The sequence below is a fragment of the Macrobrachium rosenbergii genome, chromosome 13 (assembly GCF_040412425.1).
Source record: "Macrobrachium rosenbergii isolate ZJJX-2024 chromosome 13, ASM4041242v1, whole genome shotgun sequence".
NCBI classification, from domain to species: domain Eukaryota; kingdom Metazoa; phylum Arthropoda; class Malacostraca; order Decapoda; family Palaemonidae; genus Macrobrachium; species Macrobrachium rosenbergii.
The window spans coordinates 5,809,842-5,835,978 of record NC_089753.1 but is presented as its reverse complement, the minus strand read 5'-3'; the positions used below and the strand labels follow the sequence as shown (position 1 = coordinate 5,835,978).

General features: G+C 41.1%; 1 protein-coding gene across 9 annotated transcripts in view; it reads left to right on the top strand.

Moving 5' to 3' along the window:
• Positions 1-26,137, top strand: part of Gbeta13F (guanine nucleotide-binding protein subunit beta-1) — a 117,171-nt gene that overhangs the window by 44,831 nt on the left and 46,203 nt on the right. For 8 of the 9 annotated variants that reach the window (XM_067114116.1, XM_067114118.1, XM_067114121.1 and 5 more), the window contains exon 2: positions 10,920-11,002. In XM_067114116.1, the coding sequence (XP_066970217.1) occupies positions 10,946-11,002 (57 nt within the window). In that variant the 5' untranslated portion in view covers positions 10,920-10,945. Of the gene's footprint in view, positions 1-6,780; positions 8,301-10,919; positions 11,003-26,137 lie in introns of those variants that run through there. The other variant, XM_067114117.1, reaches the window with a different exon arrangement.

Sequence of the window (26,137 nt, the reverse complement as noted above, 5' to 3'; positions counted from 1 at the left end):
CACCTTATATATTGTAGACTCGACGTTTACCTAGTGGATTATCACGTATACTTCATTACCCTTTTTGAATTCCACTGCTCAGTGTAGTATGTTTTGATTTCTGGTGCCTCCTCCTCCTCCTCCTCCTCCTCCTTTATCTTGGTGGTATTTTCTTGTTGCGCATCGTACCAGCAACAGGAAATGATGTGGCGACATTCTCCTCTCTCTCTCTCTCTCTCTCTCTCTCTCTCTCTCTCTCTCTCTCTCTCTCTCTGGGAGGTTGCTTATGTATTTACATAAGACAAAAAGCTGTGCTCTTTTGGTAACATCTCTTGGAGGGTCAGAACAGCCGAAAAGCGTCCTTTTAATGTGTGATGGTTACTGTGTTCTAAGTACTTTATTATTATTATTATATATATATATATATATATATATATATATATATATATATATATATATATATATATATATACATACACACACACACAGTAGTATCGGGTATAATACACTGTTTATATTCTTTCATATGTAACTTGGTACAGTTTATATTTACATGCCTTTTTTGTTGTTATAAATTTATTCAAGAGTTTATGTATTACAGTATATTGTTTTAAGCCTACTTAAGAACATTACGTTCTTCCCAGCTTCATACAATATACAGAAATATATGGCTACTTTATGACCTTCTGACCTTATAAGGATCATGTAGCTATTCTATAAGATCCTGTCGTTTCTAATGACTTGGCGACCTTTGCCGTGACCTCTCTCTCTCTCTCTCTCTCTCTCTCTCTCTCTCTCTCTCTCTCTCTCTCTCTCTCTCTCTCTCTCTCTCTCTCTCTCTCTTTATATATATATAATTTTATATATATTTATATATATATATATATATATATATATATATATATATATATATATATATATATATATATATATATATATATATATATATATATATATATATATATATATGTGTGTGTGTTTATATATATATATATATATATATATATATATATATATATATATGTGTGTGTGTGTGTTTATATGCTTATATATCAACCCAACATCATTCATTGAGCTTCATATCTTTATTTATTGGTCACATCACTTCATTTTATTTATTAATCATTTCCTTCATTAATTCATAAATTCATTTACCTTAAGTTTATTTTCTCTTCATTACGGCGCTGAATGGCCTTCTTGGTCCCAGTGCCTGGGCTTTTGCCCTAAATATCATACATCCATCCAAAGGATATGTGCTCGTTACTGGGTAGTTTTATTTTTTTTTTTTTTTTTTTTTTTTTTTTTTTTTTGTAGTATGCCGGTATGTACTGATACTTTTTATCAGGTCATGTGGGCTTTTAAGATAATTTTAGAATCTTGATAACGCGTTTGAGCTTGATTTAAAATTTAAAATAGGTAATTTTTTACACACACACACACACACACACACACACACACACACACACACACACACACACACACAGTATACTGTACTCCATTCTGGCTGTTAAGTACTACAGTCCACTAACCAAGTACTATCACCACTTATGTCATCTACCTATCTATATGTCTATATGTATCTATATATATCTATCTAATTCAGTCTGGGTGTTTCGCAGGCTTTCCTGCAGGCTTCTAGCCGACATGGCAGATGTTTCAAAATTGAGTTAACAAATGGTGTTGACGTCGGTCATTGGTTTCGGAGAAGGAAGGCAGGAAGGAAGAAGAGTCAGCCGTGTTACAAATGGCGTGTCCGAACACAGATCACAGTCGTTTTATTTCCCTTGGAAAAGACACTGATATAAAGAAGAGAGGGAAAACCTTCACGCGATGACCCGCCAACGATTTTATTGTTCATGAATTCTGGCGGTGGGGATAGTCATTTGCTATGTAGTCGTGTTGTTTCTGTTGTAACGGTTGCCTTCTGGGTAGTCATACCTTTTGTTGTTGTTGGTGGTGGTGTTGTTGTTTTATTAGGTAGTCATTTCCCTTTCAACCGTGTCGTTGTGTGGCCAGTTACTCGTTTTTTGCCATTGTTCTAATCGTCGACTGGGAAGGCATGGCTGCTTGGTGTTGCTCGTCTAGTTTGCCATGCGTGTTGTTGCAGTCGTTATTGCTATTGTTGTTGTGGTCTGGGGAATAAAGAATGAATCGAACTAAAACCACTTAATTGAAGAATTCACATTGGAATTGTATGGACAGGTTTTTGAAGCATTCGGGTATTTTGAAGTCTTGGTGTCAACTTTGTTTTGATGTTGTCACGCAACATACCGGGTACTGAGTCAGTCAGATTTGAAGACCGCACATGTTAGAGAAAATAATATGTAGTGAGTGAATGCTGTTTATTGTTCTCCAGTATGTAAGTTCATTATTTGGTCATTTTTTTTTTTTTATGTAGGCGGGTTTTCTATTTTATGTGAGCTTGTTATGCAAGAGCATGGTCGTTAGGTTACTCATAAGAACAATTGATGATGATGATGATGACGGTAAAGAGGTTGCAGTCTTTTTTGAAAGAAATTTCCCTAATAAAAGACCATTTCGAAACAATTAATAAAGATCATAAAACTAACGTTTGGGAGGTTTACACTGCTCTGGTTTTAAGGAAACTCTCCGACATTGTAAACTACTGTGTTTGTTGATTTGTCCAGGGGCATTGTTATAACTGTGGTCTCCCTTTTGGATCAGGATGCCCCCTTTTTTTTTTTTTTTGTTTTTGTTTTCTCTCTCTCTCTCTCTCTCTCTCTCTCTCTCTCTCTCTCTCTCTCTCTCTCTCTCTCTCTCTCTCTTCTTTATCAGCCACTTTCCTGCGTGTCGTTTCCCTTTGTTATTCTGGCAGAGTTTCAAGTGGGCATTGCAAGTTCTTGAAGGTTCTTTGCAGCGTCCCTTCGGCCCCTAACTGCAACCCCTTCCATTCCTTTTGCTGTACCTTGCATATTATCTGTCTTACATCTTACTTTCCACCCTCTCCTAACAATTGTTTCATAGCAACTGCGAGGTTTTTCTCCTGTTATACCTTTCAAACCTCCTTTACTTTCAGTTTCCATTTCAGCGCTGAATGACCTCAGGGGTCCCAGCGCTTGGCCTGTGGCTTAAATTCTATATATTCCAATTCCCAACCCCTCCCACAAGTCATATTTTTACTCCTTTAACTCTTAATGTGACAGGTGAAGAGTTGGAGTCTTTCATGATACCATACATAACACTTCAACTGCAGGCCCAGACATAGCAACTCTCTGTGTGGATTACTTATGCTTGTATGCTTTAATATGCTTTGTGTAACGAGCAGTGCCCAATGCTATACTTCTGTCACTTTACATAATTTCATATTACATTATAAATGCTTGTATGTTTTCATGTGCTTCATTCACAAACTAAATGGTAACCATATTAAGTAGGACATTGCGTTTTATGAAAGAATGGTTTTACTTTCAGAATTGTAAAAAAAAACTTGCAGTTTAAAAACTGGTTTTCCTGAGTATTGATTGATGGATGCTTTTTATAATTTATATGGAGAACGAGTCTCGTCAGAACTATGTTACCCTGCGCTTGCTTTTTTCACATTTTATGATTGTTTAATGTGGAGTTCAAGACATTACCCGTAGACTCATCTTTGTAACAAAAAATTAATAGGGTATTAGAGCAGAGTAGTCAACTGTCAGTGCTTTAGAACAATAGGTTGCCAGTTGTCCACGACCAGCCTAGTCAAACTTGAGAAATCGTCTTGGATCATGCGAGGCTTTTTGAATCTTGGGAGTAAAACGAAAACATTAGTGTCTTTACTTCCCGGATTGATTGGGTTTGTATTACTTTTTCTGTATCTGTCTACATTGGCGTCTGTGAGTTACCTCGAGTTTTTCAAGTCTCGCCCCTTTAGATATTTCTCTCTCTCTCTCTCTCTCTCTCTCTCTCTCTCTCTCTCTCTCTCTCTCTCTCTCTCTCTCTCTCTCTCTCTCTCTCTCTCTCTCTCTCTTGAAGTGTTCCTGTTATGCCAGAGGCTCAGATTTCAGTGCCCCTTAAAAAGGGGGAATAGGAGACTGGGTTTATTTCTCTTGTTCTTTTCCTTCTTTTAGAAACAGGGAAGGTGATGCGTCCGTCTTTCTCTCCTCCTTGAGTAGAGATCGTCGTCATCATCATCATATCCTCTTCTCCCTTCCACCTCCACTGTAGCCTTGTGGGTTTTGCTTGCCCTGAAATAAGTTTTGATAACCCCGTGGTCATGTACATTGTAAAATTTCACATATTGTAAGTCTCTCTCTCTCTCTCTCTCTCTCTCTCTCTCTCTCTCTCTCTCTCTCTCTCTCTCTCTCTCTCTCTCTCTCTCTCTCTCTCTCTCTCCTTGCTGTCAGTTGAAGAGTGATTCGTTCCATAATATGTAGGCTTTTGGACATCGTTTAAATTGGCCGCAATTGTATGAATTTACCAGAGATGCGTGAAGGTTGTTTTGCCTTGATTGTGAGTATTTACGTTATTATGACTTGGTATGTTTGTTTAATTAAGTACAAGGCGTAGAGGAACTGCTAAGTTTTTTTGATATTGATGATATAAGTTACCAGTTGTATTTTGAGTGAATGAAGGCCTGTTGTTGATGCTGTAAGTGTAAGTTTAGGCAGTTTAGGACAATGGAAGAAATTGTTTTTAGTGCAGTATGCTTTTCCGATTTGAGATCAGTAAATGCAAGAATTGCTTTTCGAGTTGCATTCTGCCTGTAACCTTACTTTATTCGTCTGGATCAGCATCAGTTGATGACGACGACGATTTCTGAGTATCGTAATCTGAAGGAAATAATAAAATTATTTATTTAATTGGAGTGATAATTTCGGGACAGCAAACATTTTGATCGCATGCCCTCTCTCACTAAATGCTAACTCTGTTGGCCTTTGTGACTCTTTATTATTATGGATTGCCACTCGCACCAGACCGCTCAAGTTTTGCAGGGATTTATAGTGTTTTTATTAAGCAGGAGTGTTAACCCTGTAGGCACTTGGCAAATAAATGTATGCTGTCCGTTTAGGAGCTTAGGATTCTGTTGTCTGGTACAACTCTGTAATAATGATAATGATAAATTGGAGGTAGTATGCATTGAAACGAAGAACTACAGTAAAAAGGCGAAAATGGAGAGATCGGGAAAACATATACAATAAATACAAAGAAACAACAGTAAAATGGCGAGAATGAAAAGATCAGGAAAGCATTTACAATTAATACGTAGGGGTTGAATTTTCTTATAGATTTGAAGATGGTTTCACCAGTCTAGTAAGTCGTACCGTGTTCATTCTTTTTCATTGATTTTAATAAAAACGCTAAAGTCAAGATATGCCCTCTCCAAAATTAGTAATGATGTGAAAAAACATATATGACCCCTCCAAAATCAAATAATAGCATGGACACAAAATGACAGGGATGACCCTCTAAAATCAGTACTGCCATGGACAAAAAAGCGCAGGATGTGCCCCTTTTGAATCAAGAGCGCCATGGAGAATTGCCTGCAAGAAAGGCTGTTGAGGTTAAAATGACCTGCGATGGATATGTCACACGTATTCGCATTTGTAAACATGTGATCCTGCAAGGACTTGAATACAGGTGTGTGTTTTTTATCTCACGGTAAGGATCATTTTTAGATGATCGCTCAAGTGAGAGGCGTTGATTGATTGGACTGCTGTCTTGCGTTACAATTTTATAGTCATTGACGCCGGTGGTCTTTCGTTGTCATATCCACGGACAAGATGCACGCCCTTGCGCATGTGCGGATATTGGTACTGTCATTGTACAGAATGTGTGCTTGCACACATGACTGGCTTTCGTTTGGCTTGTGCATGAGGTATTGAGTTTGTAAAAAGGGAGTTTGTGATGTATGCGTGTGTATTTCAAGGTAATTTTATCTTTCATCTTGTTAGGAAGTTGAGTGCCTGCGCACATTTTCATTGTTTACCTGCGCGCATTGAAGAAACCGACGCCTAGCTGACATTTAGGAAACCTGTTTACATGTTCTTTGCATACTTGGAGGAGAAAAGGTAATAGGTGAATTTTGTATATATATTGTGGTTTTTATATTCTTCAAAAAAAAAAAAAAAAAAGCATTTCGAGTAAAATCGCGAGATGAGGAAAGGGGGTGTGGTACCCTTTTTAAAGCCTCTGTGTGTGACTGGTAGAGAGAGAGAGAGAGAGAGAGAGAGAGAGGAATAGGGAGATAGAATAACGTAGACAGAGATTGGTATTTAGGTAGGCTTTTAGACCCACCCATACCCTCTCACCGACCCTCCTCCGTCCCTCGGACCTTCCTGGCACTCCCTCAACCCAATGTGTGACGTAAAAGCAGGAAACCCGTGACATCATCATAGGTCGACGACCTTTTCGATGGCATTTATGAGTATAGTGACAGCCTCCAGGATTTTATTATTATTATATTATTATTATTATTTGCCCGTCTTTAGTTTGTGAAATATGTTGTGCACGGTAACCTGTGCGTGGCGGAGTGTTTGTGCTATAAGGATTGGCAGTCGTGCGTGTGTGTGTGTGTGTGTGTGTGTGTTTTGAGTATTAATATGTATATATATGTATGTGTGTGTAAGTTTTCTTGCTGTGTGTATGTCATGTGTGTATATTTGTGTGTAAGGGATCGATTTATTGGCTGTAGTATGGTATTTGGTATGTATGGTATGGTTGTGTGCATCTGGAGTGCGTGTGTATGGATGTGTGCGTCGACTCAGGCTGTTGTGTGTGTGTGTCAGGTGTGTATGTGTGTGTGTATGGGATCGATGGGTTGCTCGGTTGGCGGTGGTGTGCTGTTGGTGTTGGGTGTGTGTGTGTGTTTGTGTGCGTGTGTGCATGTGCGTGCGTGCGTGCGTGTGTATAGTCGGGCGTGGCGGGCAAGTGCAGCTGCGCGGGGCTGACGTGCGCGCTCTTCCACGCGCCCTGAACTCAGTCACTCTCTGGACTTGTTGGTGTGTGCATGGTTAGTTAGGGAACGACCCGCTTATCTATATACCTGCCAGGTGAAAGGTGAAGAAGGGCAAAGGCGTCGGAGAAGAAACGGGAAAGGGAAGAGAGACGAGACCGCCAGAAAAAGGGACACGCGAGACGAGACGCCCGAGAGCGAAGGAACGAACGCTTGTGAAAACAAAAGAGGGAGTGGTTGTAATCCGTTCGGAATAAAGTGGTCGAAGCAGCAGCAGTGCCGTGTGAGAGAGAGAGAGAGAAAGAAAGAGAACCACCAACGACAGTGCCACAGTGAAGACGGAGAACGCGAATCGTAGAGAAAAGATAGATAGAAAGAAAGAAAGAAGGAAAGTTGAGAAAAGTGACAGAAGCGCCACATTTTTCCAACCAACCTCCACCTTTTATTGCTTTTGCTTATTCCCTCCTCCCATCCACGTCGATTATTCTAGTTGGCACCCCTCCTGTTCCTCCTCCTCCTCCTCCTCCTCGTCCTCCCGATTTCCCACTCTTTCCATTTTGCACACCTTCGTGCCCTTGGGGGTCAGCAGACTTGCCCCTACTCCCAGTCCCCCTCCTCCTCCTCCTCCTCCTCCTCCTCCACGCAGCAGCAGAAGCAGACGCAGGAAGATCCTTCCACTACTACCTGCCACCACCACCTCCATCACTGCTCCTCCCTCCCCCTCTATCTCCACCTCCATCTCTTTCCACCACCCCTCCTGAGACTTACATCTCTCCTCCCTCCCCCTCCTCTCTCTCTTTCTCTCTTTCCTCTCTCTCACTCACTCACTCACACACATACACACACACACACACACTCACACTCTCTCGGGCCACCGCCTCCCTCCGTTCAACCACCGCCATCTTGACCCACACGCCCCATTCCCTACTGCCTCGTTTGCTGCTGCTGCTGTTCCCTTCTGCTGCTAGTGCCGTTGTCTCTCTCTGCTACTGCTGTTAGTTCCTGCCACTACCACTAGTACTGCTGCTGCTGTTGCTGTTGCTGTCTTTTCCTCCCTCGGCGGTGGTAGTGGATCCGCCGTTTTCACCGTCCCAAATTCTCCCACTTTTTCTCCCTCTCCCTCAATCTTTTTCTCGGCCTTTTCTCTCCCTTTTCACGAAACTCCTTCCTCGTTCCTCCTTTCTCTTAAGTGTTGATCATAGTGAGCTGGATCGTATCAGTATGGGAGGCCAGTAGAAGGTCAATTCGGGTGGGCCCAGAGTGGTGTTGGCTGAGTGTGGTTCCTGCCGCAGAAGGGCTGACGCCTCCGGGTGTGAGTGCCGCCCGCGGCTGCCTGCGCCCCGGCACCGTGGGGCAGCAGCATGAGAGCGCCCCTTCTTCTTCCCCTGTGACCTCAGCAGTTTGTGCACTGCCTCGACTGGCCTGGGTAAGATACACGTATCTCTCTCTCTCTCTCTCTCTCTCTCTCTCTCTCTCTCTCTCTCTCTCTCTCTCTCTCTCAGACAGACAGACAGACAAGCCACACCACCCTGTTCCATTGGTAATGGTTGGTTGGTGCCGCTGCCATTCTCATGTTGTCTGCTAGAACCTCTCCCCTTCTCTGCCTCAGCCGCCGCTGCATCTCTCTCTCTCTCTCTCTCTCTCTCTCTCTCTCTCTCTCTCTCTCTCTCTCTCTCTCTCTCTCTCTCTATTTAATTGTTTACTAATATACTTTGGTGGCGAATCATAGGCGATTTGTAATGATTTTTGGGCATGTGTAATCAGTTTCGGGCAGGGCATTTAGTACTCTCTCTCTCTCTCTCTCTCTCTCTCTCTCTCTCTCTCTCTCTCTCTCTCTCTCTCTCTCTCTCTGTCGGTGACATGTATCAATTTTTTTCTAATTTAGTGGTTAATGGGTACTCAGTTAAGAGCCCCCATAACTCCTTGGCAGTTAATGGAATGATGGGTATAAAGCCAGGCTAGGCTAGGTTAGGTTGGGGTGTTGGTTTTTGATTAATTATCCCTGCCCCTCTAATAATAGTTCACGCATCTTCAAACGTTTTTTAAAACCTGGCCGAGTTTTTTTTTTAACAGTGTACAAGTCCAAGGTTTTGAAAGTTTAAACCGTGTGATTTACATCACTGTGTTCATGTTATTAACAAGAGTAGGATTGCTCATGCATAATGTGTATGTACGCGTTGGTTAAGTATCCTTTTCACTTAATACTCTCTCTCTCTCTCTCTCAATAATTTTCTCAGAAGTTGCTGAAAATGTTCACATAATTGAGTAGTCTTTCTTTTCTGGACTAGTGTACACCAACGAGCCAGTTGTGTGTGTTATTATAATTGAATCATCGTTAAGCGTAGGGGACTTTGCTTGTGAGGATGGCCGAAAAACTGATAACTAAACATAAAAATTTGAGAACGTGCCTCCGTTTTTGTGGGCTGTTTACCATACTGAATCCTTGCAGGTTCAAGTGTTGAATTGGATTGTCTGTTGATTCCTTAGTAAGATTTGCTTTGACTTTTGGACCACGTGGTGTTTTACCTCTTGCATCGTACCCCTGGGGATGTTGAGAAGAATCAGTAACGTTCTTTTCATATTCTTCCCAGGCGGAGGTCAGTTTCATTTTTAAAGAATGCCCGAACACTTGTCAAGAACATAGACTGTTTTCCTAAGAAAAGTGGAGAGTATGGTGCCTTTGTTAAATATGAAGAGTTGGTGAAGGACACTGTAAAACTAGTGAGAATTATAGTTTCGATGCGCCCCTCAGGCTTTCGGGCCTTTTTTTTTTTTTTTTTTTTTTTTTTTTTTTTTTTTGCGGCTCCACTGTGACCTATTATCTCCCCGCCCCCCACCTTTCTCAAAGGGGTAGTGCCGTCAGTGCCCCTCAAGTGGTGCACTGACGACATTGTTTGCAGCTACTTTTCAGCCCCTAGCTGCACTTACTTCTTAGCCTCTTTACTTTCCCTTCATTCACTCTCTTTCTTCCATCTTGCTCTCCAACTTCTCATACTGTACTATTACTTCTTAGTGCAACTGTGGGGAGCGGGGGTTTCCTCCAATTTTCCCCGGTAGATCCTTTAACTTCCTCACCATTGTTTTCTAGATCACTCTCTCTTGCTGTCCAGCCATTCCAACCAACACCCCCTTTCACCGTCCCAAGGGCTGAACGGCTAAACGTGCCCTGGTGTTTGGCTTGGCAGCCTAAATCTCATGAAACCAATCGATCATGACCTCCCCCACCAGGCTGCTAAGGTCGGTTGCAAGTTTCGGTAATAGTCAGGGGCGTTAGCATTGCACCAGCATTTGGCATGAATTAAGGTCGCCATCCCAGCACTGACTATACACATTGCTTAATTCATTGTGAACTTGATGTCATGCAGTGCTCTAGTGTGATTTTGAGGAGGAATGTGAGCTTCACTGTAAGGTTCCCCGTAGAGTAGCACTGGCAATACACCTCGCGTTGTGCACTGGAGGCATCACTGAAGGGTATTTACAGTGTAACTTCGGCTTCAGCTGCACCTCTTTTCAGCGTTTCACTTGACATCCATTCAGGCTTCCTCCTCCAACTTGCTGCCCGACCTCTCTTCTCTGTTGCTTCTTAGTGCAACTGCGGGGCTTTTTCCCATTGTCAACTTTGGATCCTTGTAGTGCATCTCATTGATTCCCAGGGTCTTTTGTATATTGCTGTCCAACCACTCCAGCTCCCTACAGAAGCTGAAATGGTTGGGCAGCACTGTCTTAGCACTGATTGGCTGAAAGTGCCCCAGTGCTTGGCTTTGTAGCCTGAGATCCATAATTCGTTCATTTATTCATTATACGTAATATTGTAAGTATGAGTGTTATTGTGGATGTTTCAAACTAAGATAAGGTGAATTAGTATCGTAATATGTAACGTGTATGAAACCTGTACCAGTGGACCTTGTGTTAATGACGAACTTCCACCAGTCATTGGAGATATCTTTTAATAATTACTATTACTATGCAGGATTTTTATGCTGCTGAGTTTGTTGAATCCCCCAATAAAAAATGGGAACTAATCTCATTCTTTCTTCTTTTTCAGATTTTTTAGTTTTGTAAAATATAAGAATGAACGATCTTGATAGTTTACGACAAGAAGCAGAGAGACTAAAGAACACAATCAGAGTAAGTACAAGATATCTTTTTTTGTCATTTTCACTCTCTTTCTCATCTCATCTCATCTCATTGTGTTGTATTTGTTCCTCCTAGATAATACAGCTGTATTCCCCTCTTTGTTAATTCTGTTGTTATTCATCTTATGTTCTCCATCTCTCGTCACGTTTTGTCTTTTTGTTTTCGGTTTCCAGTGGTCAAGTTAAAATCAATTCGTTTTACATTTCGCTTTGATTCTTCTCCATTTTTATCTTCTTTTGTATTTCTTTCTCTAGGTTTATGTCATTTTTCTTTTTGTTTCTCAGTGGCTAATTTCAGTTGAGATTCTACTCATGCATTTCTCTGGCTATTGAGTCTTCATTTCTTGAATCATTTCATTCTCTATGACTCCTTGTCTAATCTTGTCATATATCTTTTACCGTATGATGTCATTTTGATTTTAAATTCTTTGAGTGTTTTAGGTTGTGTCTACTACATTTGTCTGTAATCTCTTTATTTTCATTTTCTGCTCAGTTTTTGGTTCGCTTTCCAATGGAAACGTTTTCCTACCGCAGTAATAGTAGTAAGTGTAGATGTTTTATTTACTAGGGTTTTGAAAGTCAAGTTTGTTCCTGGATACCATAACTTTACCGTGTACTGTTCATTCTGTCTCTCATCGGTGGTGTTTTTCTTCCAGAGAAAAGTTGAACCTCGAGTTGTTCATTGATTTGTGTGTACTGTAGACGAGATATATAGCTTGCTATGCCGCTAATTGAGAGAGTTGCGGAGATGTTATCTATCACTGGTTTCAAAATGCTTTCTCTGTGTGAAAATGCCATCCGACCCCTACACAATGTATTTCAAATGCATATTCCACATTAGTGTCAGAATAGAGAAGTCTCTCCCTCTCCTTTCCTCCGTATTTATCGTGACATTTGGGTTTTCATATGTGATTGTGTACGGATTTTTTTCAAGAACGATAAATGGCTGGTTCTTAGTCCTGTTATTATTAATAGTTATCAAAAGCCGTTCTACCACATGGTGTACGTGGTTTGACATTAAACAGTAGATGGTAATCGTGTCTTTAATATTAGGTATTTAGAAATTACCTTATTCTTCCAGAGTTCAGATTTTTTCCTAATTCTGTATAATTTCGAATATGCGTCTCACACTTTTTCCACGATAAATTTTTAGTCAAGCTTTTGAACATATTCTTTTAGTGCTTGATTTTCCCCTTCTAGGCGATTATAGCTATGTGTTAGTTTCTTCATACGTAGGCTTTTATCAGTTTTGTATTGGAATGCTTTCCAAAAACAAATTGGATTTTAGAGCTACTTGAGAGGCCTTGAAGATTTGTGTGTGTGAAAAGAAAAGGTTCATTTAAATGTAGGCCTAATCATTGTGTGTGAAAACTGTATAAAGTCACGACTCATGGAATTGGAATATTTACTGTCGGCTGTGGAATTTTGTGTATTTTGCATTTTATACTTGGCTAAGCTTTTGTAAGTTGTAGATACTGTTAGGTGTTTTTTTTGGAATATTTTGAATGGTTACTGCACATACCAGTAAGTGTTTTTCGAATGGGTGTCATGTATAATGTAAGTTATTTTCTGTTTAGCAAAAACGTTTGGAGTCACTTGGCCTTTTCCTGTCTGGGACATTGTTGCTCCAGTTTTGCTGTGGACGTGGAAGTTGCTCCTGTTTATTCATTATTTGCAAAGAGCTTCAGCATAACTGCTTTACTTAAAGAAAAACATTAGGATTATTTTGTCGTCCAAGGGATTTGCTTTGTCATAGTTTGTAGTACTATGATTTTGAAAAAAAAACGAACTGTCTTTCATTTCGTGCCACGTAAACAGCATCGGGTAATAGGTGAGGAGTAAATAAGCATGGAGTGTTTCCCAGCGGGACTCAAATGTGTTATGTATTCCAGGCCTTCTAACCCATCGTTTCAAGGATCTTTCGAGCTTTCCATGTTGTTAGAATCCTAGGATTTCTTGACCTATTTGTTAACCCATGGTTACCCAGATCTCTCGACGTTTTCTCCTCTTTTCCGGGTTTTTCCGGACTGCTCGACCATCAGTTGGGTTTCTTGGGATTTCAATAGGTTTTTTTTCGTGCTTTAGAGCTTGCTTCCTCAGATCTTTCGATTTGCTGTTTCCTTTGGATATCTGCCTGTTTCATCGAACTTACGTCAGTTTTTTCCCAAATCCTCAATTTTGCGTTTTTTTTTTTTTTTTTCTTATCCGTTAGTCTTTCGTCTTGGCACTTTTCGTCTGGCCAACGTGGGGAAAACTGAAAATTCAGCCGTGTTGAATTTGGGCGTGTAACAGCACAGCCTATAGAATCATATCAGAGTAATTGTTCCTCAAATAGGTCTTGGAACGTAGTTGAGACAGTCGTATTGTTAGTTCTTGAATTTGGGCTCAGGACAGTATAGAATCAAGGCATTGATACTCGAATAAGATGGGCGTTAAATCATGTCTTGTTGATCATTCTTGGTTTTGAGCTTGGTACAAAAACAGTCAAGTCGCTTGTTCGAATTCTAGATATCAGACAAGAATGGCGTGGTTAGAGAATGAAGGGAAACCCAATTTGCTTCTTGGCTGCTCGAGCTCCTGTGGTTTTCTAGATGTAATATCGCATAAACTCTCTCTCTCTCTCTCTCTCCGGAAGTTATATATCCGTTCAGATAACTGCTGTTGTTGGCTAGATCAGGCTGAGAAAGAGAGAGAATGTGCGTTCTTTGTACGGCTTTGCGATTACAAAGGAATCTTCGTCATTGACTTGGTTATTCGAAAGAGTTTTTTGAGCTGTACACTACTATTTTTTTTTTTTAATAGTGTGGTGTTTCTGAATGTGGTCCATCAAGCGGGTCCCATTAATTGATTTTGAGCTAAAAGCATTTATCAGCAGTACCGCACTTGATATTTGTGATACCAAAACATTCCCTTATTGAACGTTAAATATGATATAACGAAAGAAGAAATTGGTAAGTATATTATGTACTTGCACGCAGAGTTAAAGCCGAAAATATGACGTAAACTGTGATGATGTTGAGCGAGTGATAGGTGGTTAGCTTGTCAGTTGCTGGTACACTTATTCCTAAGCTCTAAAATTTGTCATTTATGTAATTCTGGAAGTGAGTCTTATCAGCTCTACCATGAATTCCTGTTGTTTAGTATAGCCCACCAATGTCTTGCTTTGAGTTTCTACATGTTGAATTTTTGGTCATAATTTCAATAATATGCTCTTGTACGACTGCCACTATTGACTGTGGTACTTTCGTTAGACTTTCATCTTGAAAGTCATTGCTGTTATAATGGAACAGACTTTCATTGGCTTAATCTCAACTGTCTTTCATTGGTTTTATGTCTGGAAAATAACTACTAGACTAGTCACAGTTTGGCACGATTTCTGCTTTACAAATTTCACTACAGTCTTGATAACATGCTTAGCTGAAGCTTTATCGAGAGAGAGAGAGAGAGAGAGAGAGAGAGAGAGAGAGAGAGAGAGAGAGAGAGAGAGAGAGAGAGAGAGAGAATTTTAAGGATGAACTTTTGAAAGAAAACAGATGGCTCTGAAAGATAAATTTCCCAAGGAGGGACGCTTCATAAAAGGCACTTGTGTGTAGCCCTTCCTGCGAGTGCATGGAGTGGGTCACGTAATTTCAAATTGTTTGTTGTTTGTTGCCATATTTCGTTCTTCCGTATTCTGCAGGTGTCCGAAGATGGATGGTTTACGGTGTGTTTCTTGATTGTTAATTGTCATTTTCCATATTGGTGTTCTGTTGATTTCTTCGGGTATAATGTGTTTGTGCATCTGTAACAAATTGAATTTTCTCGTTTGATTTAGGTATCGTGAGCATTCTTAGAATGAGTCGCTTACTATTTATGAGCTGTAACGTCATTTCTTATCGCTCGTTGCCGTGTATCGTTTTCCCGTTTTTGCAGATGTTTGTGTGGCCTTAAAGGATGAATGTTTTCTGTTTACTTATTCGGCATTCTCTGTTTATTTCCACATTTCATCCCCCTGTTTTAGCAGGTATTGTTGCTTTGCGTGTCTTTTAGGTATGAATGCTTTTGTTTGTTTGGGATGCAGAATAGGATGCTTTTGTTTCATCGCATTTCTCCTCTCCACGCTCTTCGGCTGTTGTTCAAGTTGAAGGCAGATCGCAGTTGCATACACTTTTTAAGTGGCTTGGCTTTTGTTTATTTATAGTCTCTCTCTCTCTCTCTCTCTCTCTCTCTCTCTCTCTCTCTCTCTCTCTCTCTCTCTCTCTCTCTGGTATATTTTGAAATGAGAGATTTTGATTGATCTTTAGCTCTCTCTCTCTCTCTCTCTCTCTCTCTCTCTCTCTCTCTCTCTGTTGAGTCTCAAAATGTATACAAAATGCATACTTAGGTGTTTCATTTTCCTTTCCTTTACGAAAGTGCATCGAGAATCATGTTCCGTGTAGTCCTTCCCTTCAAGTTAATGGTCGTTCAGGCGCTTTCCAGATGGGTGTCGAGAATGAGTAGTTATTATTAGGAAATAAGTTTTTACTTGTATGATTACGATCTCATGTTTCAGTGCTTTGTTAATAAAACCTGTATAATTAAAAGAATGGTTTATTGTATAATTTTTTTATAAAATTTTATTCATGTTTATACTTTGGAGTTGAGTTTTATCAATTGGTTTGAATTGATGCTCAGTCTCATTGTATGTATACCAATGTGTCTGGTGGTGCAATTTTCTCAACGCCTGGTGGTGCAATTTTCTCAACGCTCGGATCCGGCACCACAGTGTCCAGTGAATAACACCGGAAGGGTTTCGATTCCGGAAAAGTGGAAGCGGCACGATTTTCAAAGCTTGACTCTGTTACTCGGAATTAAATGTGAAATTTTAGACGTTGCATCGGCCCTTCTCGAAGAGTAAGCCAAGGAGAAGTTTGATGGGAGAATGACTGCGCGATTTTTAATGTGTTTGATTTAAGAAGTAGCCTGAAATTTACAGGATTCCCCGGGCTGAAGCCGTGCACCCGAAGCAGTCATGTGCAATCATCGTTTTACACCATGTTGGTAGCATCCACGCGTGCATGTACATACACATTCTCACTCACTTATTCATCAGAGGAGTAATGAGTAATAGCAACACCTAAGCGCGGACGTGATCTAGTGGGATCTGTGGGCATGAAGGCCCAGAAAGGTGTCACGCAAGGGAATTGACAATGTGGAGGTTTAAGCTTCTTTTGCTAATGTGAATATGACTCTCTCTCTCTCTCTCTCTCTCTCTCTCTCTCTCTCTCTCTCTCTCTCTCTCTCTCTCTCTCTCTCTCTCTCTCTCTCTCTTAGTGGTCTGATCTGTTAAGATTTTGAAACCTGGATTGCCAACTTTTTTTTTATGCTTACGGCAGCCGCCACAGTTTTTTCCTATGTATATTATGCTGATGATGTATAAAATTAGAAAAATGCTTTCTAGTAGACTGCCTTATTGTGCACAAAGAATCATGGGAATGAACACCTGTTATTAGCCGGTGTCTGTACAGATGTTAATCAGCTTCGAAGATTAGGTGCTATTACTACTACGGCTGCATTGATCATTGCTAGCTCATGGTGCGCGCGCGACATCGGCCGTTCCTTTTCGTCGGACCTGGTTTAGGCTGTGCATCTTTGTCTCCTCCTTGGAAGTCTTCCATAGGTCTGCTTGTAAAATCACAAGTGAACCATTAATTAAGAAGTGCCGCCGAAAAAGATTTTAGCAACAAAGGAAAAAATGAGATGTTGATATAATCTGTCGCAGGTTCCGTCGAGTATTGCTGTCCGTGGTGTGAACCCTACCTGTCGCTTCTGCAGGATCAGATGGCTGTTATGCGACGTTATGTCCCGTAGGGAGGTAGTGCTGTCATTGCAACACACACGGTGCACTGTAGGCATTACTTAAGGTTCTTTGCAGCGTCCCCTCCCTCGCCGCCTCAAGGCCTTGCTGAAGGAGACCTGTGAAGACGGGCAGTTGCTGGGGGCTGTCGTTCCCCTTTAGGTGGAAGCGCTTCCTTCATAATCATGGAGAAAGAAGATCAGCTAGCATAGTATACGATTCAAAGCACATCCAGCACGTAGATGCCTGGTCGTTTTCAGTGGGTTCATTAATACGAAAAGCCACCCATTATATTCATGCACCTTTGTTTTTAGATCAGGTATGTTAAGCAATATCTGAATATGGGAAATATGTGCCAGCCAACTACCCATACATACGCTCAGTTGCCACGGAGAGGGCATTGGTTAAAAGGGTATTATATGTTATAACTATCAATAAGAATGAATTCCAAGCAAAATGTTTGTACTGGCGTGGAAAGTGAAATTACTATAAGAAATCACCCAGTAACAATTGTATACTGTACGCACACTCATTTTTTATGGGTATTGTGCGGTACTGCAAAGACGTTGAGAGTATGTGGTCAAATCGGATATACCATAAGACATATTCTGTTTTCCCCATATCACAATCCACATTGAGTTTGCGTGCGGCGGGAGTGTCTCAGAGATAAGTTCACACTGCCTCCGTTGTGCTGATAAAGAGGCAGAATAGCTTCAGGATATTTCTGGCGACGAAAGCATCGGTGATTTAACGGCACTGTCGCAGCGGTTTCTCGTGTCTGTAAATCAGTCATGACGCTGGTGGGCCCATCACGTAGCTCGCAGGTCCTTGGTCGATTCGGTGGTTCGGTTGAGTTTTGTTCAGGCGAAGGCCTGGGACACGGAACTTTCAAGTGACGACCGTGCCATTGCCAAATTAATGAACGTGACAAGCTTCATTTGGAAGTTGGTGAAAGAGATTTAACATTCCTTTGAGATGGAAAAAACAGGAAAAGCATTATAGTACCTGGAAAGAAGTGGTATTCCATCGGTATAGGAATACAGAAGAGCGGGACCAGAAAAAAATCCCAGAGAAGCAAGGTGCTTGTTGAAGCTCAAAAGAAAGTTAGGAAATAATTCCAGTGCATGGTGGAATTGCGAAATACTGTGGGGATTCCTAGTTACATTACCGTTAATTAGCCTTGCGTAGTGGCTGAAATGGTTGGTGGCCAATATGACAGGCTCTCATCCAGTTGAACAGATTATCTACGACGAAGATACTCTCGTAATCTTATCCAAAAAGTGGAACAGCAATAGTTCAGAGAATAAGCCAATCCAACTAACCTGGGGTGTAGCATCGTCATCCCACTTCACTTCATTTATTGTTGTGAATATTGATCAACTGTCATCAGATATCCTTATTTCGGACTTCAGTATGGCAGTAACACATTCGCCAGGCTGTAGGTGGCAGGATCTACAAAGATGAGCAACTTTGGTACTGCTCGGTACTTGAATAGGTGGCCACTGAGGGATTGCCAGACACCGTTGACATGCAAGCACATTGAACGTCCGAGGGCAAGGCGTGGGACTGGCAACTTCATCCCAAAGTACTCTAGAGAAAAACGGAAGGGTATCGCCATGTGGGGGCAGCCTCTCCAACGGGAAAACCCCTCGGGGGGGTTAGTGCCGTCAGTGCACCTCATGCGGTGCACTATGGGCATTACTTAAGGCTCTTTGCAGTGTGCCTTCGGCCCCTAGCTGCAACCCTTTCGTTCCTTTTACTGTACCCCCATTCATATTCTCTTCCATCTTACTTTCCACCCTCTCCTAACAATTGATTCATAGTGCAGCTGCGAGGTTTTCCTCCTGATACACCTTTCAGACCTTTTCCCGTCAATTTCCGTTTCAGCGCTGAATGACCTCATAGGTCCCAGTGCTTGGCCTTTGGCCCAATTTCTATATTCAATTCAATTCAATCCAACGGGAAGAGACCCTCGTATTAGTTATTGCGAGAGGACTGGTTCTGTTCCATAGCATGCATGTATGTGTACACACATGTATGTATATATATACAGTATATACTGTATATACATGTGTATGTATACTCTATATATGTATATGTGTACAAACATATATACGTATATATACATACACACACATTGAAAGCAATTGCTTTTATGGCATCAATGAGATTTTGCCGGAATCTTCTTATCGTCGGAGTTTTTTTTTTTTTGATTCTCAGGCGTCAGTCTTTGGTGAAGTACACACCCACTTCTTTGTTCCATTTATTGTTTTCTGTCACAACGGCTGTTTCTCCACTTTTCAAGTGACTGCAATTTGGATTTACAATACCACAGAGTGGAGAAACTGCTGTCGTGACAGAAAATAATAAATGGAGCAAAGAAGTTTGTGTGTTCTTCACCAAAGATTGACGCCTGAGAATCAGAAAAAACTCCGACGATATGAAGATTCCGGCAAAAAACTCATTGATGCCACAAAAGCAATTGCTTTCAATGAAAATTGTTTTAGAGAAAAATATTGCCCTAAAAGTATGTATATATTGATAATATACATATAAAATATATAATACATATAATATATATATATGTATGTGTGTATGTATATATATATATATATATATATATATATATATATATATATATATATATATATATATATATATATATGTGTATGAGTGAAACGTGTGCGCCCTTAGTGAGGCTTATTAGTACCTGGTGGCTTTTATATCGATTTTCTTTCCCTTGACTGCTTGAATGCAACTCCATCCTCCTCCACATGCAAGAGTAGCATTTGATTTCCACATAAATCCTTGTATGTGGCTCTCTCTCTCTCTCTCTCTCTCTCTCTCTCTCTCTCTCTCTCTCTCTCTCTCTCTCTCTCTCTCTCTCTCTCTCAACTTAATAAGCTTTTTCTGAAATACTTAGTATTTACAGTCAGTAGCAAACGTGTAAAGATTATTAGCAGCATTTCTCTTTAGTTTTTCATCAGTCACACACATACTTTGACCTGTCAGTAGTTTACAATACATATACTGTAGGTAGTGGCAGATGGAAATATCGTCTATGCCGTTATTTCCGCGCGAGCGAATGTTTTTGTATGTGTGCGCGATTTTTTGTGTGTTTTTGCATATGTGCAGCCCTCTGTGTCGTTTTGTATGTTCATATGACTGTGTATGTGTGTGTACGTGTTCAGTTGTCTGTCTGTGTGGTTTTGTGTGTGTATGTGTGCGCGCGTCCGCGCGGTCGATAATGGTTAATTATGGAATTATGGAAAGTCTGTCCTCCAACATCCCCTCTCTATCCCCTCTCTGGTATTGATTCATTCCCAGAACACACTCTGGCAGGCTTCATCTCCTCCTCCTCCTCCTCCTCCTCCTCCTCCTCCTCCTCCTCCTCCTCCTCCTCCTCCTCCTCCCCTCCTCCTCCTCCTCCCCCGCAGACCTCCTCCTTTCCTCCCCGTCACATTCTCTCTCTCTCTCTCTCTCTCTTGGTTTCAGCAGCAGCTTCTGCTTCTCTTAGCTTCTCTCATTTTCAGCAGCATGTTTGCTTCTCTTAGCTTCTCTCATTTTCTTCTCTCTCTCTCTCTCTCTCTCTCTCTCTCTCTCTCTCTCTCTCTCTCTCTCTCTCTCTCTCTCTCTGGTGCCTTGTATGGGCAGTGACTGACGCACACACGCTACTTAGGACATGCACTAGTGTTGTTATTGAGTGAGAAGTTGCCTTCATCTCTTAAGTAACAAGTGAAGGAGTTGAGTCTGGTAGTAAAATGATTCAAAACAACATTGGGGAACCTTTCTGAAGTGATCTGGTTGTTACGTATATTGGACGAAACTAGGCAGTTATATTTGATAGCAGAAAGCGTAAAGCTGCGAAAAATCCCACCCGCGAAATTTTTAATATACATTTACATTTGCTCTAAGATGACCAGATATAAAAGTTTAATGTTTCTTTGTAAAAGACATTGCCTGTGAATGTGAATGCTTGTCGGGAAGTTATCCATTATTATATTTGTCAAAGCTTTCTTCATTCTGATTGGTTCTCCGAAGGATGTTTTATTTCTGTCCTTTTTATCTTATCTCTCTGTCTCGCCGCCCTTCGTGGCCGACCTCAAGGGCAAGGAGCTGTTGCGAGACAGACAGAGCACCATCAGTGGAGTGGTGGCTGTGTGCTTGTGGACGTGAGGCTTTTCATTAGTCCGTCGTATGTAAGGTCGTTGGTTCTAGAACACTCCAAGCTGTTGCTTCTTCTTGGAGTCCATTGGTCACATCACCTGCGCTGTCTTCTTTTTGGGTGTGTCTGCTGAGAACCAACACGAGTTCGATTCCCGCGCAGGGAAGAGTTATTTATTAATTCATGTTCTTCCGCATTTTCAAGCAGTTTAGTGGAAAAAGTCGTAAAAGTATTGGAAATAAAATCGTTTCTGTTTACAGTCAACGAAATACGACCTGTTTGCATTCTGCTTCCTGCTTACGGATAAATAATAAAAATTAGTAGAGAGCAGTTTGGCTGGTTTCTTTCTAGGGGAGAGGCGTGGGAGGAGGTTGGTGGGTGATAATTCAGTGGTTCAGCATAAGTGGTAGTTACAGAATGCCTTTCGTTCAGCAAAAATTTGCATGTATATCAATATGCAAAAAATGGCAAGCAAGCCATTATGAAAGATAGATTGGATTTCTTTCCCTTTGGTATTTCTTGGCTCTTCACATGAGAGACTGCTTTCTTTTGTGGGATTGTACAGTAGCTGTGGTATTGCGTAACTAGTTTTAATGTGTCACGAATAAAAACTTCTGTAATATTTTGATGATCATTACTGCCTTTCTCCCAAGAGTAAGAGGGTACCACTGCCAATTTTTTGTGCGTAGATTTTCTGTTATTTGTTAATGTTGTTCGGTGTTTGAAATTGTTTTCCCTTAAGTATGTCTGTACATTCGCAAAGTATCGGCAAGTCCATTCTTTGCAATGTGAAATCCACTTTTGTTTCATGGTCAGTTTTTTTTAAATTTTTTTTTAAGATGCATTTGCGGTAACATTGTCATAGTATGATTTGTTCAGAAACCTTGAGCACCATAACCTTTACCCTTCTTCCGTCTAAATCTGTTTTTGTTTCCTGGCTTGTGATCGTGTCGTCTGAGGGAGGTTGCTGAAACTTCGAGTTTATTGTTATCACGTGCACGTCAAGCTGTAGCCTTATACTGGTTCTGTTATAGCCACTCAGTTGGAAACCTGTACGTTGCATAACAATGATGTCATGTTAAGCTTGTTTCTCTCTCTCCCAAAGAAAGTCAAATTTTCTGGCAATCTCCTTCAGTACATGGAATGTTTAGTATGTATATGATCATGCTGTAACAGGATTGCCGAGGTATGACCTCTGCTTGTGCCCCGTAAATTTGTATGCATGTTAGTTGTATCGCAGTTCTTTTGAGCTCAGGGAAAGAGTTGTTCCTGCTCTTAGGCGGCACTGTAACACTCTTAGGGCCACCCCTTCTCAATTTGTCATGGGATTAGTAGTCCGTGGGAGACATGGTTAGGTGTCTTTGTTTACCTCTAGTGCAGAACTCAGGAATTCTCTTGCTGATTGTTTGTTCTGACTCGCTGCCCTTCCTCCTTTAGGAGGCATGTCTCTTCCTTTTCTCGATTTGCTTCGGGCCTGGGCTACAATCGGTCGTTCGTAAGGTTGCCCATCCATTGCCCTTTGCAAAAAGAAAATAAGTAAAAAATGCTTCGAAGTTTCCTTGGCGCAGTCGAGTTTTCTGTACAGCGTATAATGCTGTATGAAACTCAACTGCGACCCATGAAACTTTCAGCCACCCCCCGGTGGTGGCCTGTGTTGTTGGCACCTATAGCGATGCCAGACGCACGATCTTGGCTGCTAACTTGAACCTTAAACAAAATAAAAACTAATCAGGCTAGAGGGCTGCAATTTGGTATGTTTGAGGGTGGATGGTCAGCATACCAGTTTGCAGCCTTCTAGCCTCAGTAGTTTTTGGTAAGATCTGAGGGCGAGCAGAAGAAGTGCTGACGGACAGAGAAACCCATCTCACTGGTTTTCTTTTACAGAAATATAAAAAGAATGAAACCTCTTTGAGTCAACAAGTGATCCAGACCAGTTCCTTCTCCGTCCTCCCCTCCCTCTTCTTCTCTTTATAAATAGGGAAGTTGGGAGATGGTAATCTCAGATATAGCAGCAACAGCACTCAGTCAGAAGGTACTTGAGCTGAATACGATATATCCCTTCTAATTTTACAAGAGTTGGCGTTTATCCACGTGTGTCCAGCCTCGCCCTGGGTTCTTCTTCTTCTTCTTCTTCTTCTTCTTCTCCTCCTTCTCCTTCTTCTTCTTCGAAGTTGTAGTGCAAGACGATGGGTGGTGTCGGGGGATTGATTAATCGGGTGTGCCTCTTAACTGGCACTTAAATGTCTTTCTCAAGTATCTCGGTGCTGAGTTCATCTCCCAGTTAAATGCAAATTCCTTTTACTCTGAGTAATTCTCGCTCAGTTTTCATTTTCAGCGGCTATCAACGAAAGCCTATGCAACCCAGATAGTTGTGCCGATATTTCCCAACGTCTGTTGTTACTTTTCCGGAATTGTCTCCTAATTTGTAATATTCTGCTCCAGAAATTATGATGATGTCGTATAACAACAGTTGCAGACCAAGGCATATCCATACTTCTAGTGCTCCTCAAGATACTCATGAAAGTACTGGCTTAAGTTGAATATGCTATCTCATTCAGGTGCCGTCTAAATAGGTGTATTGTCTCCGTGACAGCCACCGTCATGTGAATTTCAATGAAATTGCAGCCTTGGGGCGTTTGTTGAGAAATTTTTTGTAACCTCAGCCCTTGGTAATTAAGGTAAAAGTCGAGTCATGTCCCAGTTGAGCTAAAAGCTGCCACAAGATTCATATTGTAGTTGTAGGGAATGTAGTCCACGCGTAGCATAGACTTTTTCCGTTTTACTCTAGTAAGTGAGACTGGATTGTGATCTTCAATTCTATCTAAATTATTTGAATGGAAAAATTACTTCAAAAATATCATACGCAAAAAACTGCAGCAGTGTCATTCCTAATCATTCATGAAATACATAAGCTGAGAAATTTTACTTGTTTCATTTTTTTCGACTTCTAAATTCTATGGTGGTATCAGTGACCAGTCATGCTGTAATTCTATAGTACCTTAATTTGCATAAGTTGAAAATAATCATAACTAGAAATTGATTTACGTTAACGATGGAACACGACATCACGTAACGTATTCCTGAGAACGGACCGTTGCCCAGCTGATGTTTTAGCAGATGTTACGGAAGTGGTTTGTGGAGCCGTGACCTGGGAGTGGCCAATTAACATTGGTGCTGAAACCGTTCCAGTCGTTACAATTTTGTCTTCACCTGGCTTGCCTCCAAGACTCAGTTCCCGGTGCCACAGAACATTCAGTCATTCAGTCAGTCAGTCCAAGGCTCAATTTTTGATTGGCTTTACTTTTATGAATGGCCTGCCTCCGATACCCTAGAACTAGGGTAGTCACTTGACGTTGTTTTGTTAATAATGATAATGTTTATTATTATTATTATTATTATTATTATTATTATTATTATTATTTTAACTCTTAGAATACTCTGATTTTCGTCTTAGTCTTTTTAATGGTCATTGGTTTTAAATCATCAGGAACATTAGCATTACTGTGTTGTTCATCGATATATAAATATTACATCAAACAGTGTTGTTCTTTTAATAAACAAACACATATATAAAATACTGTGTACATACGTTGTTATGTTCCTCACAAACACTTTTAGAAGTAGGACTATATATTAAGTGAAAGGATGCCCAAAATGAACTTCTTAGAAATTTATTTTGTTTGCCAAGAATTACATAAAAGGTATTATTATGGATATGGCGATTAGATTGTTACCTCCTGATGTAACGTTAATGAACTGGAATAAAGGAAACAGATGATGAGAGAGAGAGGTGGTTGTTGGTTTGTAGGGTAAGTAGGTGTAGGTATTATCGCAGCTCTCAGCAGCTGGCGCTATCTTGGGCAATAGCCTATATGTGTGTGTGTGTGAGTGTGTAAATGGCTCCACGTATATGGGTATAGGTGTATGGATGTTTTACGTTGTACGTATGGGTAGGAAAATAGGGCATCGTTCCTTCGAGTGTGTATCCGTGTTTAGTTGTCTGAACGTTAATCTGTGTATTTGTTTGTGATTGTCTTCGTAAATATATGTGTATGTGCGTGTGCGTGTTCGGTATGTGTGTTCGTGTACGGGTGTATTCGGGTGTGCGTGCGTGCGAGCCGTGGGGCGGGTCGGTATTTCCGTAGAGTTTGAAATCGTTATCGATTGGTGTAGCGGTGGCCGGCCCCTCAGCCTGTTGTCTCGCCACACGTCTGCCCGTCTCCCCCCCCCCTCTCTCTCTCTCTCTCTCTCTCTCTCTCTCTCTCTCTCTCTCTCTCTCTCTCTCTCTCTCTCTCTCTCTCTCCTAAGAAAATCCCTCCAACGGAAAGTAAGTGGCAGCTGGCATTAAAATTGATATTCACCGTTTTGAGGTGTGTGTTTTAGTGGAATTCTACCATGAGCTTGGTGGCTCACATAAGTATTATGACAATTTTATTGCATTGTCTTGATTTCAGTCGGCGTGTCCCAAAGGTTAAAAAAAAAAAAAAACATACTTCATGTGCCCCTATTCTGCCGTACGACCGGAAACCGCGTTTAGTACCCTACTGTGCTGCATGGATGATAGTGAGAAAGAGAGAGAGCGCTAAGCCCTTCGCTCGGACCTCTCTGACGCTCTAGAAGGGAATTCCCTTGGTATTCTCTTCCCTCCTCCTCCTCTTCCTCCTCCTCCTCCTCCGTAGTGTCCCTGTCTCCATGATGCCTCACCCTTGCGTGACTTGCTTGGCTTGGCCAGTCGTGAACACAGGCGATTATTAACCTGTGAAATTCACGTATGTCGTCTGCTGTGGTCGGTGACTTCTTTCGGTCCATCACTTGACTTTTTTGATTTTCTCTGCTGACTGTCTTTTTACTTTGAGAGGTGAATCTATCTGCGATTTCTTTTGGAGTTAGGTCATGATTCTGCTGTACTTTACCTCCATCGGTAAATCAGGTTGAACCCAGATTTTCCGTGCTCGATGAAATACAGACAAAAAATCTTTGGGAGGGTTCATGCCCGTGCCAGCACCCCTCCAAAATAAAATCAGGGCATCCTGGATCTAGATGTCATCACATCTTAGTAAAGTACATCAGTAACTTTTTGAGATACTTGTGGACAGAACCTCCTTCAGTGGAAGGTGGCGAAGGTAATTCTTGCAGAAATACCAGGT